The sequence below is a fragment of the Tachypleus tridentatus genome, chromosome 9 (assembly GCF_004210375.1).
Source record: "Tachypleus tridentatus isolate NWPU-2018 chromosome 9, ASM421037v1, whole genome shotgun sequence".
In the NCBI taxonomy this organism is placed as follows: Eukaryota; Metazoa; Arthropoda; class Merostomata; order Xiphosura; family Limulidae; genus Tachypleus; species Tachypleus tridentatus.
This window is the reverse complement of record NC_134833.1, coordinates 35,539,508-35,557,033: the sequence shown is the minus strand read 5'-3', so window position 1 is coordinate 35,557,033 and position 17,526 is coordinate 35,539,508. Positions and strand designations below refer to the sequence as shown.

Genomic DNA, 17,526 nt, shown 5'->3' with positions numbered 1-17,526 from the left:
CAAAACTATAAACTGGCCTATTGGTGACCAATACGAGGAATTTATAACCACTTGAGACTTGTGGACAATATTTCTGTTGATAAAACCTAAAATCATATTTGCCCTGCCACTGGTAGCAACAACTGCTTTTAAATTACCCATCCAGCTCTTATCTAGCATCCAAAGTTGATCAATTTACTTTTTAAATACCTAGTTGAAAGTTTTAAAAATGATAAAGTTTACAAAGTTAATGACAATATGGCATACTCAATTGAATATTCATGCAGTGGTTATCACACAAAGATTTTATATATATATATATATATATATATGTAATTATCATTGTTGTGAATATAATAACTATTTCTTCTATACACATATGCTTTTAATTATTATTATTATTCATGGTGTTGAAAAAACATGTAGGTTCAAGAAAATCAGTTTAATGTGGTAATAGGAGACCCTATAACCAAAGTGCTTTTGAAAGGTGAGCCTTTCTTCTTCAGGGGCAAATTTAGTATTGTGTTATATGTGCCATTGAAAAATGAAGATTTGTTTGTTGTTAAACACAAAATTACAAATAAGCTGTCCTTACTTTGCCTACCGTTGGTATTAATACCTAATATTTTTTCATTATAAGCCCTCTGAATTTCTACTGATCCACTTGGGGCAAAATAAAACAAGTATTTATAAAATTTAAATTATGCCAAATAAAGATATTTAAAAATTCTTCATGTGTTTTACTGATAGATCAGCAGCAAGTTTGAGGGTTTATTTCTAACATTAAAATCTGAGTTTCAATACCGGAATTTCTAGAGCACAGATAGCTCATTGTGTACCTTTGCACTTAACAACAAACATATAAAAACTGATTATTGTGTTTCATGATGTATTGTTATTGACATTATAGTGAGACAATTTCAAAGAAAAGAGTATATCAAAATATTTCTTTATTTTTCAGAAACCATATGTGTGTAAAGCTCCAGGTTGTACTAAACGTTACACTGACCCTAGCTCACTCAGGAAACATGTTAAGACTGTTCATGGCCCAGAGTTTTATGCTAGTAAGAAGCATAAAGGAAATGATAACAGGGGCTCAGGAGGTTCTGGAATTAAAGATAAAACGACCCCTGGGAGCATTGATGGCAGTCCTCATTCTGATGATGGCACAGGAAGTAAATTAACCAGTTTATCGAGCCCTAGTATTAAATCTGAGGTAAGAATAATAGAAATTCTGATGGTTAAAACAGTTTTAAACAAAATTATTGTTTTCTAAGGAGTAATCAGTTTCAAGTATTCATGTTGAATAAACACCTCTTAAATTTGTATTATAACTTTTAAGAACTTCCCAATTACACAGTATCTTTTCACAAACAAGGTCTCTCAGTGCACCACCACGGTAGACACAGTAGATAGCCTAAAGTGACTTTGCTCTAAAACAAGCAAATTAAAAATTAACTATTTTTAAGTCTTCATAAGGCTTAAGTTTACTTAAGGGCACCATTTTTGTCAGTTTTTATCAAATGCTTCTGAAACACTTTATCGATAAAAAACTCAGACAAAAAACACAGACTCGTACAAAATTATTATTATAAAATATTCTAAAAAAATCTTTTTAAACAGAAAAAAATTAATTTCCTGTCCTTGCTCAGTAAGAACCAATTGTAATGCTCATTCAATAAAAGTATCTTATCAGAAAACGCACAAACCATTTTTCTGTAAAAGAAATTAACACATATCAAGGGAAGTCTTTGTTGCTGATTAAAAAAAAAAAAGCTAAACCACTGAGGCCCCGTTTTGCTTTTTCTATAACTTTATGATAATTCTCCTTAGCCAAAATGTGGCCATTTGGCACTTTCTTTACTGAATGGATGATTCTGTTCATGGCTGTATCATGGAATATTAAATGTACAGATAAAAGCATCCATATTGTGGATTATATATGCTTCAAACACAGCTATTGTGTTGTTCATATGACAGATTATCCTCTGCAGTAAAAATGTTTCGAAAGCATGATGAGAAGCAGCCAATGGTAATCCAGGAATGGACATGAGAAATAAATTGAATTTCATCTCCTTTGTAGAGAAATTTACTTTAGTAAAATTTATAGCCAAAAGTGGAGAGATCAAATCAAGGATGATGATGGTAAAATGTTCAAGGAAGGTCTGATGGATAAGTGGAATAAAGAAGGATACTTGAACTGGAGCCTGCATATTTTGGTCAGTTTGATATATACCATCAAACATAGAAATTTGTCAGTGTATCGCAACCCTCACAATGAAGTACAAAAAACATGGTATCCTTGACACAACTTCTTCCAGCAGAATACAGCAATCTTACAGCCATATTGAAGTTCGTTGTGTATGAATTGAACTACATTATTACACCTAAAAACAAAGACTGAATTTTAAGGTGTTGCATAAAGATGGCATTTGCAATAACAATTTCTCAAGTAATGATCAGTTGAAATTAGTAGTTTGTCAAATATGGTCACAGCAAAAGGATGAGAGTCAAACAGCTGCCTTCCCATAGTAATTGTATTACCATGCCTTTGTGCTTCACTATGCACATCTGCTTGCAAACAAAGTGCCATAATATTCAAAATATTTGTTCAGTTTTTGTAAAAAAAACCAAAAAAAGTGAGTTTCTTGGTTTGAGGTACCTCTAATACATGGTTTTTAACAGTTTCTGCATGGAATAAGTTTTGGTAACTAACAACTCATAGTAAAAAAAAGATCCTCTTCACTCATGAGGTATAAAGATAAAAAACATTTCAGTCATGATGCAAGATCAAAATGTTATGAGGAAAATGAATTCCTAACAGGATAAATAATTCAGGGATATATAAATGTTGTTTTTTTAGTTTCTTAGTCTCTTTCGCTTTTTGTTTCTATCTAGGAACAGGGTTCTCCCCAACAAGATGAAAGTCCAGGAGGTGATGTGGACCATGAGGTGCCAGGCTGTACAGATCAGGCTCTTTTTGAAGGCCCTATCAGTGACAACAGTGTATCTACAACAAGTGGTTGTGTAGAAGCTGAAAACTTCTGGGAATTAGTGGAAAATCCTGAAATTCCAGTAAGAATTAGACTAAAAATAACAAATAATATTCACAGTTTATAGAATGAAAACAATCATTTTATATTTTCTCCTATTTCCCTGTCATGTTTCATAAAACATTTTGTTTCATATTTTCATTTCATGGCTTAATAACATCTTTTTGTTTTCGAAATTGGTAAAATGTTAATTTTGTTGAAAGTCTGTTTATAAAATGCATGAGCAGTAAAATAAGGTATAGTAAAATAAAATATGTGTTCTTTTATCCCTTTTTGAGTGAAACAAATGTTACATGTATATGCAACTGAAGTAAAGGATACATATGTGGTAATGCCTTCTAATCCTTTTAAGTGTATGCCAGAATATAATTCATTTTATTTCTGGAAAATGTCCATGACACATGAAGGATGGCTCAAATGTTTATATTTCACTCTGTTATAGGTTGAGGAAATTGTTCCTGGTGTTGCATGTGCAGTGGCATCAAATAATCAGAACAGAGAAGCAGAGAGAAATATTCATAACAGATTAAAGAACAAATTAGAAGAAAACCATTTAAGGCTCAGTACATGCTAGTTGTACATATGCGTCGTCACACGGGAGAAAAACCTCACAAGTGTACAGTACATTATCCTTCTAATAACTAGCATTATACAAGTGTGAGAGTGTTTAACTGTTTATGTGAAATTGATCTTGAAAGTATAGACAATAAACGTTCTATTCAGCATGCTAATGGTATTAAGTTTTTTTTTCATTTTCTGTATGTACAGGTTTGTATTACCTTTTATTAAATAATTTTAACAGTATTCTGTTTGTTAACAATAAAGATCATGAGGCTACATACAGTTATAATAACCAGGTCCATACAGTCTAATTCACACTATTCAACTTGCACACAACTAAATTTTTTCTACCTTGGGAAAGAAAAGCAGCCAACTAGCTTCAGCCAAGACAAAGAGATGAGTTACTTTTCTAATTCCTGAGGTCAATGTAGACAATCATGAGACAGACTCCCATGCCAGTTGCCTCTAATTAGGACTGCTGAGAGCCATCCCTGAATGTAGAATTCTCCCAAATAGTTCTTGGAAGGATACCATATATGTACATTAAGTTATGGCTAATATGTCCTTATACATTCTTTAAACATTTTTTGACAGTCATGGACTAATGGTGGACAGTAACCCCAGAAAGACACCCCTGGCCTTCTTGTCATCTTGATGGGCCTGCTTCTAACTCTTTTTATAATATGCTTGCTATGGTTCTAGCACATTTTCACAGACATATTCATGTACTCACTTTTTCGAGTAACTACCATTTTTTTGAAAGATAATTCACAAATAAAGACATTTACAATTGCTATGATTCTCTTGAAAATAATAATATAGTTATACATAAGCACAGAAAAAAAATAAGCATAATTATGTATAAAGCTACAATCTAATATTTCATATTTCTTATAAGGACAATTACAAATTCCTGATGTGAGGGTTAGAAATCAAAAGATGATTCTCAGTACAGTTTCACATGTTAATTTGTTAAGTAAAGTATTTAATGACTTAACTATAAAAAAATGATGTGCTTAAAAGTTTCAATTTGTACTTTATATTTTATTCTACTGAAAAATGTTTCATATTTTTCTGTTAAAGATAATATTCATTTAAAGTGTATTGTATCATGAATGACATTTATCATATGCTTGTTGTTTTAACAATAGCTGCATTAGTTGAAAAGCATCATATTCTAATATTTATACTTAAATGAGATTAATATTCTTTAACTCTTAAAAAAAAGAATTTACATTTGATAACGTGATTTGTTTGTATAGTATAAGGAATTTACTATAGGTGGTATTATACTATATGGTTTTTTTTAAATAATTAAGAAAAATAATTTTAGAATTATCAAGTCTATAACATCTCATACTAATAATAGTTTTTACTTTAATAGTTATAAAATGAAATATAAGCCTAGTTTTATAATTATTTGTTAAAGTAAGCTTATATTTCATTTTGCAATTATTAACGTAAAAAATATTAATAGTATGAGATGTTATAGACTTGATAATTCTAAAATTATTTTATTCCCTTAAAATAATCTACTACTGTTATAATAATAAAAATAATCTATAATCATTAAAGTAATTCTGTTTTTACTTGATTTATTTCAGTTTGAGGGTTGCAGTAAAGCCTACTCTCGATTAGAAAATCTCAAGACCCACTTATGCGTTCACACACTGGAGAAAAGCCTTACATGTGTGAGTTTCCAGGTTGTACTAAAGCTTTCAGTAATGCATCAGATCGAGCTAAACATCAAAACAGGACCCATTCAAATGAGGTGAGAAAATGGAACTAAACTCAAAAAACACAACATAAATACTAATGATCGAACCTATTGGTCCATCAAAGTCAACTGCTAACTTAATCTTTAAAATAAAAATAAATTACTCAACGTTTGCTGTTATTATTCAAGTATGTACCCTCCAACCTCCTTATATTTACTGCATCCACCACTTCTGGAAGACCATATTTCAACTGTCAACGACTCTATTAAAAATAAAGCTATCTTAGCTGAACATGGTTCCTCCTCTGCCAAAATATATACTTCTATCTCATAGTCCTACCATTTTCACCATTAAGTAATTAAAAAATAATAAGGCATCAACATTATAAATTTCCCTAACAGTCTTAAACATCTTAATCATGTCCTCTTCAAATCTTGTCTTTTCCCAAAAGAAAACCATTTCAGAGATTTTAACCTTTCTTCACATGATAACTTTTTCATCTCAAGTATCATCCTAGTAGCCCTCCTCTGAACTCTTACAATTCAATGTCTTTTCTAAGGTAGGGAGCCCAAGACTAAATACAAAACTATAAACTGGCCTATTGGTGACCAATACGAGGAATTTATAACCACTTGGGACTTGTGGACAATATTTCTGTTGATAAAACCTAAAATCATATTTGCCCTGCCACTGGTAGCAACAACTGCTTTTAAATTACCCATCCAGCTCTTATCTAGCATCCAAAGTTGATCAATTTACTTTTTTAAATACCTAGTTGAAAGTTTTAAAAAATGATAAAGTTTACAAAGTTAATGACAATATGGCATACTCAATTGAATATTCATTCAGTGGTTATCACACAAAGATTTTATATATATATATATATGTAATTATCATTGTTGTGAATATAATAACTATTTCTTCTGTACACATATGCTTTTAATTATTATTATTATTATTATTATTCATGGTGTTGAAAAAACATGTAGTTTCAAGAAAATCAGTTTAATGTGGTAATAGGAGACCCTACAACCAAAGTGCTTTTGAAAGGTGAGCCTTTATTCTTCAGGGGCAAATTTAGTATTGTGTTATATGTGCCATTGAAAAAATGAAGATTTGTTTGTTGTTAAACACAAAATTACAAATAAGCTGTCCTTACTTTGCCTACCGTTGGTATTAATACCTAATATTTTTTCATTATAAGCCCTCTGAATTTCTACTGATCCACTTGGGGCAAAATAAAACAAGTATTTATAAAATTTAAATTATGCCAAATAAAGATATTTAAAAATTCTTCATGTGTTTTACTGATAGATCAGCAGCAAGTTTGAGGGTTTATTTCTAACATTAAAATCTGAGTTTCAATACTGGAATTTCTAGAGCACAGATAGCTCATTGTGTACCTTTGCACTTAACAACAAACATATAAAAACTGATTATTGTGTTTCATGATGTATTGTTATTGACATTATAGTGAGACAATTTCAAAGAAAAGAGTATATCAAAATATTTCTTTATTTTTCAGAAACCATATGTGTGTAAAGCTCCAGGTTGTACTAAACGTTACACTGACCCTAGCTCACTCAGGAAACATGTTAAGACTGTTCATGGCCCAGAGTTTTATGCTAGTAAGAAGCATAAAGGAAATGATAACAGGGGCTCAGGAGGTTCTGGAATTAAAGATAAAACGACCCCTGGGAGCATTGATGGCAGTCCTCATTCTGATGATGGCACAGGAAGTAAATTAACCAGTTTATCGAGCCCTAGTATTAAATCTGAGGTAAGAATAATAGAAATTCTGATGGTTAAAACAGTTTTAAACAAAATTATTGTTTTCTAAGGAGTAATCAGTTTCAAGTATTCATGTTGAATAAACCCCTCTTAAATTTGTATTATAACTTTTAAGAACTTCCCAATTACACAGTATCTTTTTCACAAACAAGGTCTCTCAGTGCACCACCACGGTAGACACAGTAGATAGCCTAAAGTGACTTTGCTCTAAAACAAGCAAATTAAAAATTAACTATTTTTAAGTCTTCATAAGGCTTAAGTTTACTTAAGGGCACCATTTTTGTCAGTTTTTATCAAATGCTTCTGAAACACTTTATCGTATAAAAAAACTCAGACAAAAAACACAGACTCGTACAAAATTATTATTATAAAATATTCTAAAAAAAATCTTTTTAAACAGAAAAAAATTAATTTCCTGTCCTTGCTCAGTAAGAACCAATTGTAATGCTCATTCAATAAAAGTATCTTATCAGAAAACGCACAAACCATTTTTCTGTAAAAGAAATTAACACATATCAAGGGAAGTCTTTGTTGCTGATTAAAAAAAAAAAAAAGCTAAACCACTGAGGCCCCGTTTTTGCTTTTTCTATAACTTTATGATAATTCTCCTTAGCCAAAATGTGGCCATTTGGCACTTTCTTTACTGAATGGATGATTCTGTTCATGGCTGTATCATGGAATATTAAATGTACAGATACAAGCATTCATATTGTGGATTATATATGCTTCAAACACAGCTATTGTGTTGTTCATATGACAGATTATCCTCTATAGTAAAAATGTTTCAAAAGCATGATGAGAAGCAGCCAATGGTAATCCAGAAATGGACATGAGAAATAAATTGAATTTCATCTCCTTTGTAGAGAAATTTACTTTAGTAAAATTTATAGCCAAAAGTGGAGAGATCAAATCAAGGATGATGATGGTAAAATGTTCAAGGAAGGTCTGATGGATAAGTGGAATAAAGAAGGATACTTGAACTGGAGCCTGCATATTTTGGTCAGTTTGATATATACCATCAAACATAGAAATTTGTCAGTGTATCACAACCCTCACAATGAAGTACAAAAAACATGGTATCCTTGACACAACTTCTTCCAGCAGAATACAGCAATCTTACAGCCATATTGAAGTTCGTTGTGTATGAATTGAACTACATTATTACACCTAAAAACAAAGACTGAATTTTAAGGTGTTGCATAAAGATGGCATTTGCAATAACAATTTCTCAAGTAATGATCAGTTGAAATTAGTAGTTTGTCAAATATGGTCACAGCAAAAGGATGAGAGTCAAACAGCTGCCTTCCCATAGTAATTGTATTACCATGCCTATGTGCTTCACTATGCACATCTGCTTGCAAACAAAGTGCCATAATATTCAAAATATTTGTTCAGTTTTTGTAAAAAAAACAAAAAAGTGAGTTTCTTGGTTTGAGGTACCTCTAATACATGGTTTTTAACAGTTTCTGCATGGAATAAGTTTTGGTAACTAACAACTCCATAGTAAAAAAAAAAGATCCTCTTCACTCATGAGGTATAAAGATAAAAAACATTTCAGTCATGATGCAAGATCAAAATGTTATGAGGAAAATGAATTCCTAACAGGATAAATAATTCAGGGATATATAAATGTTTTTTTTTTTTAGTTTCTTAGTCTCTTTCGTTTTTTGTTTTTATCTAGGAACAGGGTTCTCCCCAACAAGATGAAAGTTCAGGAGGTGATGTGGACCATGAGGTGCCAGGCTGTACAGATCAGGCTCTTTTTGAAGGCCCTATCAGTGACAACAGTGTATCTACAACAAGTGGTTGTGTAGAAGCTGAAAACTTCTGGGAATTAGTGGAAAATCCTGAAATTCCAGTAAGAATTAGACTAAAAATAACAAATAATATTCACAGTTTATAGAATGAAAACAATCATTTTATATTTTCTCCTATTTCCCTGTCATGTTTCATAAAACATTTTGTTTCATATTTTCATTTCATGGCTTAATAACATCTTTTGTTTTCGAAATTGGTAAAAATGTTAATTTTGTTGAAAGTCTGTTTATAAAAATGCATGAGCAGTAAAATAAGGTATAGTAAAATAAAATATGTGTTCTTTTATCCCTTTTTGAGTGAAACAAATGTTACATGTATATGCAACTGAAGTAAAGGATACATATGTGGTAATGCCTTCTAATCCTTTTAAGTGTATGCCAGAATATAATTCATTTTATTTCTGGAAAATGTCCATGACACATGAAGGATGGCTCAAATGTTTATATTTCACTCTGTTATAGGTTGAGGAAATTGTTCCTGGTGTTGCATGTGCAGTGGCATCAAATAATCAGAACAGAGAAGCAGAGAGAAATATTCATAACAGATTAAAGAACAAATTTCAATCACATTTCAAATCTGGAGGTTCATGGTTACCAAGTGTCGTTCCACCAAGATGTGGTTAGTTGCAAAAAAAAGAAAATTCTTATATTCACATTGAAAGCAGCTTTTAAAGTGTAGATTTGTCAGAGTGTGAAGAAAACATAACCAAACAGTACTTAACATAGAAAATTAAAATGCAAAGGAGTTAAGCATATTATTTGTTTTTAAATAAATGTATTTATTTATAAATGTAGTAATTTCTCAATTCCTAGGATAAAAGTTTAGTACTAAAATGTTCCAAGACAATTTATAAATTTATGGTTACTATCCATACACATTTTGTAATGTATGTTTACTAGCATTATAAGCTGTTTGTTTATTTTATTCTAATAATATATATTATTTTCAAAAGATGTCCAGAACTTACAAGGCTGTAAGAAGGGAAGTGTACATGGGGGAATGACAAAACTACCAGATGTTCGACATACAGGCAATGCAACAAAAACTATCATTGATTCATCCTTTAAAAACCCAAGTCAGTATTTATTTCAATTGTAAATCTTTCAGATAATTTTTATTTAAAGTCTTAGCATTTTATTCTTAATAATTTATTATTAAAATTAATTTAAGGAAATTAATTTAAACTTTAATTATGTATTTAATGTAGCTTCATTTATTTGCCTCATTTGTCTTGAATTTTGCACAAAGCTGCACAAGGGGTATGTGCACTAGATGTCCCTAATTTACCAGTATAAGGCTAAAGGGAAGGCAGCTAGTCATCGCTACCCACTATTAACTCTTGGGCTGCTATTTTACTATCACAATATAACAACCCCAAGGCTTAGAGAGTGAGTATGTTTGGTTGGATGGAGACTTGAACCCATGACCCTCAAATTTTTGAGTCAAGCACTATAACCACCTGGCCATGCTGGGCCTATTTAATGTAAGAAAAATCAAAGTGTAATTTATACATAGAAATGTATATTTATATTTCTGATTTATTTTTTCTAATGAATCAAGGAAGAAAACAATGGGGATTACACACTTTAGAATCACAATTGTGAAATCCTAAAAATATTTGAGAAACATGGTAATTTTTTTGCCCATTTAGGATGTTTTTAATAAATATGTGCCCCAAAGTGGCACTTTGTCCATCAATTTAATAATGCCAGTAGCACAACGTTATGTCTGAGGACTGACAACATTAGAAACTAAGTTTTGATACCCATGGTTGTCAGAGCACAGTTAGCCAATTGTGTAGCATTGTGCATAACTACAAACAAAATAAATATGAAGATAAGAGCTGGCTGTTACCATCGTCATCAATAAAACGTCCTGCACTTATAGCACAGGATTAACAAATAGAAGTTCCTCACACATCATGTCTTTATAGAGAAAATGAATTGGAAAAGAACCAAAATCATTTGATTATATAAAATGCAAAATATATGTACACTGGGGCCTTGCTATGATACAGTCCACAGGGTCCATATTATGAGACTGTTATAGGTGAGACCATGTTATAACAAAGTATTTTTGAAAGTGTCAAGCCAATTTTATTGGCTAAAGCCTCTCAATTAGTTGCAAAGCTGCTAACGCATTGAGTGATTTTAAATCTATTTGTGTTCTATTATCAAAAATGTATTATTAAAATAATAATGGAAGAGTAACTGACAATCCTTTGGATAATAAAAAAGAAGTTTTTTAAAATATTGAATACCATATTTTCATATAAAGTGTGACCTGAAATGATAGAGTTTGAGAGTAAAGTTTCATGTTTTTTTAACTGCTCATTGGATGGAAGTGAATATTATCTGGTTGAAGAGTGTCATTTGTGAACACTTATATCACAACAATGTTCAACACATCATGAAAAGTCCTGAAAATGTATTCTGAAAGGATAAATTTAAATACAAATTTTGGGGTCCAAGACAGACCCACATTATACTTAGTTCCACACCACAGAGAATTATGTTATAATGGGGCCCAAATGTTCAACTGAAAAGAAAATGTTTACTTACGTAGCATTATACTTTACAAGTATCCATTTAAATAGTTTCTTTTAACCCATGGGCAAAGTTTCTAAAGGTTTTTGCAAGTATCACAAGAATTAGCTACAATGACAAGCTCCAGATATAAAGAGTTGTTTTGATCATAAAAACAAACAAACCTGGTACTTCCAGAAGAATGCAGTGACACCAACTGAGATGTTGGTTTCTGTAAGGCAATAAAATCTCAAAGGATTAATTTGAAATCCCCAAATTATTTGCATTAAATGAAAGTCCTGCTAGATAATAAAAAGTATGCTATGCAAAACATTTTTAGTCGATTGCAATTATGCATATATTTTCCATAGGGCAGAATATTACTGAAATCTGAGTAAGTGTTTTTTTATATCTGTCTCTTTGTTTGATGCATGAATGGCTGCTTTTCTTATCATTCTTATAAAATGTTTTAAATCGGGTAACCATATATTATTGATGGTCACTAGAAAGTTTTTTATAGGACAATAGAATGAAACATATCTTATAGTTTTCAAATTAATTCTATTTTTTATTGAACAGTCCATTGAAAGGCCTATGTCCAACTTTAGGACTGTCAGTTGTAACAATTGAAATAATAAAGCAAATGCACCCCAGTGGCACAGTAGTATGTCTGTGGACTTGTTCTGCTAGAAACCGGGTTTTGATACCCATGGTGGGCAGAGCACAGAGAACCCTTTGTGTAGCTTTGTGCTGAAATGCAAAACTAGCAAACAAACAAAGCAAATAGTTTTATGATCTCAAACAACTGTTATATATTTTATCAAAGGTGAAAGCTGTCATTTTACTGACACATTTTATAGAATGACATTGTTGAATGTTTCTTTGTACATCTATAAACAACATTATTCACAAGCTCCTGTTATGGTATAGCCTTGAGATATAAAATCTGTGATTGTCAGGCAGTTAAACACTCACAAAACTTTATGTTCCTGATTCAAATACTATTGCTTAGTAGAAGGTTCTCACATCCTAAATGTATAAGAAGCATTTAAAAATGTTTATACACACTTTATAAGATTTCCATGTGTTACTGCAGTGGCATTCCATCTCAGATTTGAGCCATAAAGTCAAAAATGACATGTTTAACATCTGAGTATTTGGTTCACCAAAAATTCCCAATCATTTAATGATACAGCATTACCAGTGATAAGTGGGTGAAGGAATTATATTAGAGAATTTTCCGAGGAATGTGTTTCATTAAATTGAGAGTGTTACATGAATCAGTGGAAGAGAACAATCAATAAGACATGTAGGATAGCAACAAGCTTTAAAACCACAACCCATCTTAGTCTACAGCAGTGCCAAAGGAAACCCAAAGTTAAGGATTTTTTTTTTTAATTCCTCTAATTAAAATGCAAAAACAAAAAAACAATACAGTAAAGCTATGCATATTTCCTGGTACTATTGTACCATTTACATGATAATATATGAGGACTAAAAGGCTCACAAGGCAAACAAATTCACAATCATCCAACCACATCTCGATATGAGTAGTTGTTTTTTTGAGAAATGTGGGGAAGTAAACCAGAATTTTGGCATAGTGATTACAATGTCTTCTTACACAAGAAAAATTAAGAGCATTCCAACTTGAATTTCAACCCTACATCGGAGGAAGTAATTTGAAGGACTGCTGAAGACTTGGAACAAAATATGATTAATCTTCTATATTTAAGTCTCTAGAATTTCACAATAAATTTCAATAAAAATAATTGGGCAAATTAGTCAAGTAACTATGCAAGTGTGATAATTACAAATTAATTATATTTCTTTGTTTTCCTTTTTCAGGTTCTAAATTCTCACAGACAGGTTGCCGCAGGAATAGCTCTAGCAGTAGTACCATCAGCTCTTTTTATGGCAGTATGTGTTCAGACAACAAACTCAACATTATAAACAGTGATATTTCTAGCACTCAAAGTAGTCACTTTTCAGGAGTTTCTCATGGCATAAGTAATGAACAGGTACTGAGTGAGGCAGCTTCTGTGTGTAGCTCACAAAGAACTAGTGGCATCAGTAGCCTCTCAGGATTGTCAGCTGGAATGATGACACAACAAGAACTCCATTCTCAAGCACTGCCTTCACAGCACCTGAACAATATAGGAAATCTTGTAGTGCAACGACACAGCCAAAACATGGCTGTAGAAGCAAGAAATACCTCCAAACAAGTGGTTGTACCAAGTCATAGACCAATTTCCAAGGAACATCAGTCAAATGTTGTTTTAAGGCCTTTTGAACCTAAAGAAGAGACTGCTAAACAGACTCAACAACCTCATGGTGTAAATAATTTAAACAAGTTTACACCATTACCACCAATAAATCAGTCAAACTGGCCGAAAACTCCTGGTGGTTCAAGCAGCCATAGTGGAATTCATCATCCAAACCAGGATGTGGTTTTAGAAAACTTAGAGGTAGACAAACCCATTGAGGCAAACAAGGAATTAGTTCTTCCTGATGAAATGATGCACTACCTTAATGAAGGTGTCATTGAAAAACAAACCAAGAATCAAGTGGTGAGACCACAGTCTCAACTGAGTCAGGCAGTGTCTAGTGTAAGCCAGTATGATGAACTTCAGAGGCAGTCTGCTAGAATAGCATGTATAGAGCAAAACAATAATGTTGCCCCAGCTATCAGTTGTAAATTTGGAAACCATTCCATGAACACTACAAATAATTCCTTGAATCAGTCAGTTGCCAGCGCACCAACATGTAACTTGAGACCCTACCCGTCAAATCCTCACTACCACCAGCAAACAAACTCATTTCAACAGATAAATTCTGGAAACCATCAAATTTCTAAGGATCAAAGTCAGGCTCACTTAAATACCTCTTGCTGGGGAGCAGCACATAAAAACCACCACAACTGGGACCAATATCAAAACCCCTACACACACAAGGATAATTGCCAACATTCAACAATGGAAAGAAACGCACATTTTCAATACCCTTGTCACCAAAAACATTGTTTATCTTCAGGCCACAGTGAAAATACCTGTACATCCACAAGGTTCCATTACCATCCAAACCATGGAAATACTGAACATAACTATTTGGTAAACCAACAACAGTGTGAAACTTTACAAGATGAAGCCATAGGTAATGCTAAAAACAAACAGTGGTACCCATCAACCCCAGTAGATACAAATTCATGTCCAAGATCAACTCATTGTGTAATACCTCAAATGGCATTGAACAACATAGCACAAGAAACCCACTGTGTTGCTGAAACATTTTCAGCTTCTCTTTCTCTTGGTGCTATAAACTGTACTCAAAAGCCACATCCAAATTATCATAACCAATCTTGTAATATGTCTGGACCACAGCAACCAAATTCTTGTTATCACAACCAAATGCATAATACATCTGGAGGACAAATGTGTTACAATATAGACTCTAGCCAAGTGTCTGTTCACCCATCATATAAGCACACAACTTCCCAAACCAGTGTATTACCAGTTGGACACTCTTACCCACATTCTAATACTAATTCAGAGTCATTTCCAGAAAATCATCATTTCAGTCAAGCTGTCAACATTAATCCCACATTACATCATCAGGTTAACAACCTTCAGACAAGGCCTAACTTTCAAACATCATATTCTCACATCATAACAGATTCCAATTCTCAAGTATCTTTTCCTCAAAATCGTACAGAAACTCCATTTTCTTCTTCACAAACAGCACCCAACCTACAAGTTCCTGCTGCACTTCCCCATACTAATTATCAAACTTCTAATTCTCACATTCAACACTCTCCTTCTTGCACTAACTCTTCATGGATGTCTCCACATCATTTACAAAACCACCAATCTTTCCTGCAACATCCTAATAATCTTCAAGACATTGCTGCTCAACGACCTAAACTACCATTAGAACAACAAGCCCAAAACTATCCTCAGAATATCCAAAAACAACAGTCTCAGTCATATTCTCAAACTCCACAACATTATCTTTTACATGGAGTAAATGGACCACCCACACAGCAAACTTATCAGCCTTATCCATTAACAGCTCCCACAGAAACAGCTTCCCAACATTACTGTTCTATGCCTGCTTCTGATTCAACACATGTGCATCAAATACAGCAGAATTTACCTTATTGTTCTAAAGTATCATCCTTATATCAGTCTCAACAACCTTTACCATCTCCTAGTGGTAAAATTCAATCATTGCATAAACCCCAACAATCATACCCATCACCAGGATCAACGTGCAATAGCTGTCCCAACTCTCAGAGTGAAGTCCAATGTCAAGATATCAGCCAATCTTCGAGAACTGCCATGCAGCCAGAAGCATATCAACGAACATTAGAGTATGTTCAACAATGTCAGCAGATAGCATCCAACAAAACTAATTCTAGAAGCACTCCCAGGAATGGCCCAACACTGCAATCTGGGCTGGATTCATGGCAGCAAGTGGAACTTTCTCCCAAGGTGACCAGCACAACTGATAGACAAGAAACTAAGCTGTCTAAGGAGAATGCACCAGACAAAAATAAGTCATGTTCAAGCATTCCAAACACAAACATGAAACATACTATTAAGAATTCTAATTATGCTCAGCCTGGAGAAAATAGTTTAACTGTAGATTATACTAATGATAAATCTCATTCACCTCTACTATCAACATCCAACATGATCATCAATGACATGAGTTCCACCTTAAATTCACTGATGGAGGAAACGAGATATCTAAGGATGATGCAATAGAAAAGTGACTTTTTTTTATTTGTTTTAAGTGTTGTTAAAACTTAGCTCAATCACAATTGTTAACCTTAGTAGTGTTTCGATAAGTTTGGTAAAGTCTTCCTTACATATTTTTAATGGCTTTCCCTGATGAAGTGTGGATAAACAATATTCAGTTTAAAATGTATTAGAACAGAATGGTTTCAAAAGAAAAATATGAGAGAAACTGTAAAATTAGTTTGTACCTTTTTTGTTACCGGTCCAGTTGTTCAGCAGTAAGTCTAAAGGCTTACAGTGCTAAAAACTTGGTTTCAATACCCATGGTGAGTATAGTACAGATAGCCCATTTTGTAGTTTTGAACTTAACAACAAACAAACAAAAGTGCCTTCTTTACAGTTTTTTTTTTGTAAATTACAATATCGTTGTACATTATTTTGCACCTTTAAGTGTTACAAAAAGAAAAGCATTTTTTAAATGATTTGTACAAACTTTAAGTTGCAGAAAATATAATGCTTTGTAAAGATGTAATATTATGCAAGTTTCAAGAGTTGTGAAATCTGGGAGGAGATTTTTTAACTATATGTATTAAATATAAAGAATTTTGTATATATGTGTTTAATTTTGAAGCCTTGTTCAAAACAGGCTTAAAATGGTAAAATAAAATTGCTTGCAAATATTTTGTACAGTAAATAAAATCAGTACGTCTGGAAAGGAGTGACTAAATAATTATTGTGTGTTAAGATTAGAGAAAAACATTTTCAAGATGTAAGGTGAAAGACAATTATAGGTACATATGATTTCTCACTTATGCATAAATATGAAATTATACACGACGCTATACCATTGAAACTTTTTTGAAGTAATGGTTCAAACTAGTACAAGTCGCTGAAAGTAATGTTACTGTTGTATAAAAGTATTGATTCATCTTCAGTGTTAATAAAAAGTCTGACAGACGCAGGTTAACCTTTGCCGCAGTAAAAATACTGTTATAAAGAAAATTTATCATATGCCTTAGTATTTACCGATTTTATTTTGAAATTGGTTTTCACTTAGAAAAACATGAGTGGAAAACTCTGAAGTACAAGCACCTACAGAATCATTATTCGTTAAAATTGTATCATTTATGTCATCAATATCATAAGATGCGATAGTGTTTGAAGATGTTTATAATGGCTTGAAAATCAAAATATATTTTATTACATTCATGTTATCTGTCACCAGCTATAATGCCAGTTCTTGCATTTATAAAGACAAATATTAGGCTACAAATGACTACTTTGTAATTTTGTTTTCAGTTACACAGCACAAAAATCGGCTTTTGCATATGCAACAAGATTGACG

At 32.4% G+C, this 17,526-nt stretch overlaps 1 protein-coding gene and 1 pseudogene across 2 annotated transcripts in view; both read left to right on the top strand.

Annotated features, from left to right (window-relative positions):
* The window catches only part of LOC143227342 (zinc finger protein GLI1-like), a gene marked incomplete at its 3' end in the record, with an annotated part of 101,916 nt that extends 98,337 nt beyond the window's left edge, over positions 1-3,579 (top strand). Inside the window, exons 12-14 of the mRNA XM_076458797.1 lie at positions 941-1,195; positions 2,878-3,054; positions 3,475-3,579. Coding sequence (XP_076314912.1) covers positions 941-1,195; positions 2,878-3,054; positions 3,475-3,579 — 537 coding nt within the window. The remainder of the gene's footprint in view (positions 1-940; positions 1,196-2,877; positions 3,055-3,474) is intronic.
* A 4-nt stretch (positions 3,580-3,583) lies between these two features.
* LOC143225051 (uncharacterized) lies at positions 3,584-16,896 on the top strand (annotated as a pseudogene). The gene is made up of 7 exons (XR_013013582.1): positions 3,584-3,653; positions 5,198-5,364; positions 6,837-7,091; positions 8,784-8,960; positions 9,382-9,538; positions 9,873-9,995; positions 13,291-16,896. The product of XR_013013582.1 is annotated as an uncharacterized LOC143225051 (transcript).
* The last annotated feature ends 630 nt before the right edge of the window (positions 16,897-17,526 follow it).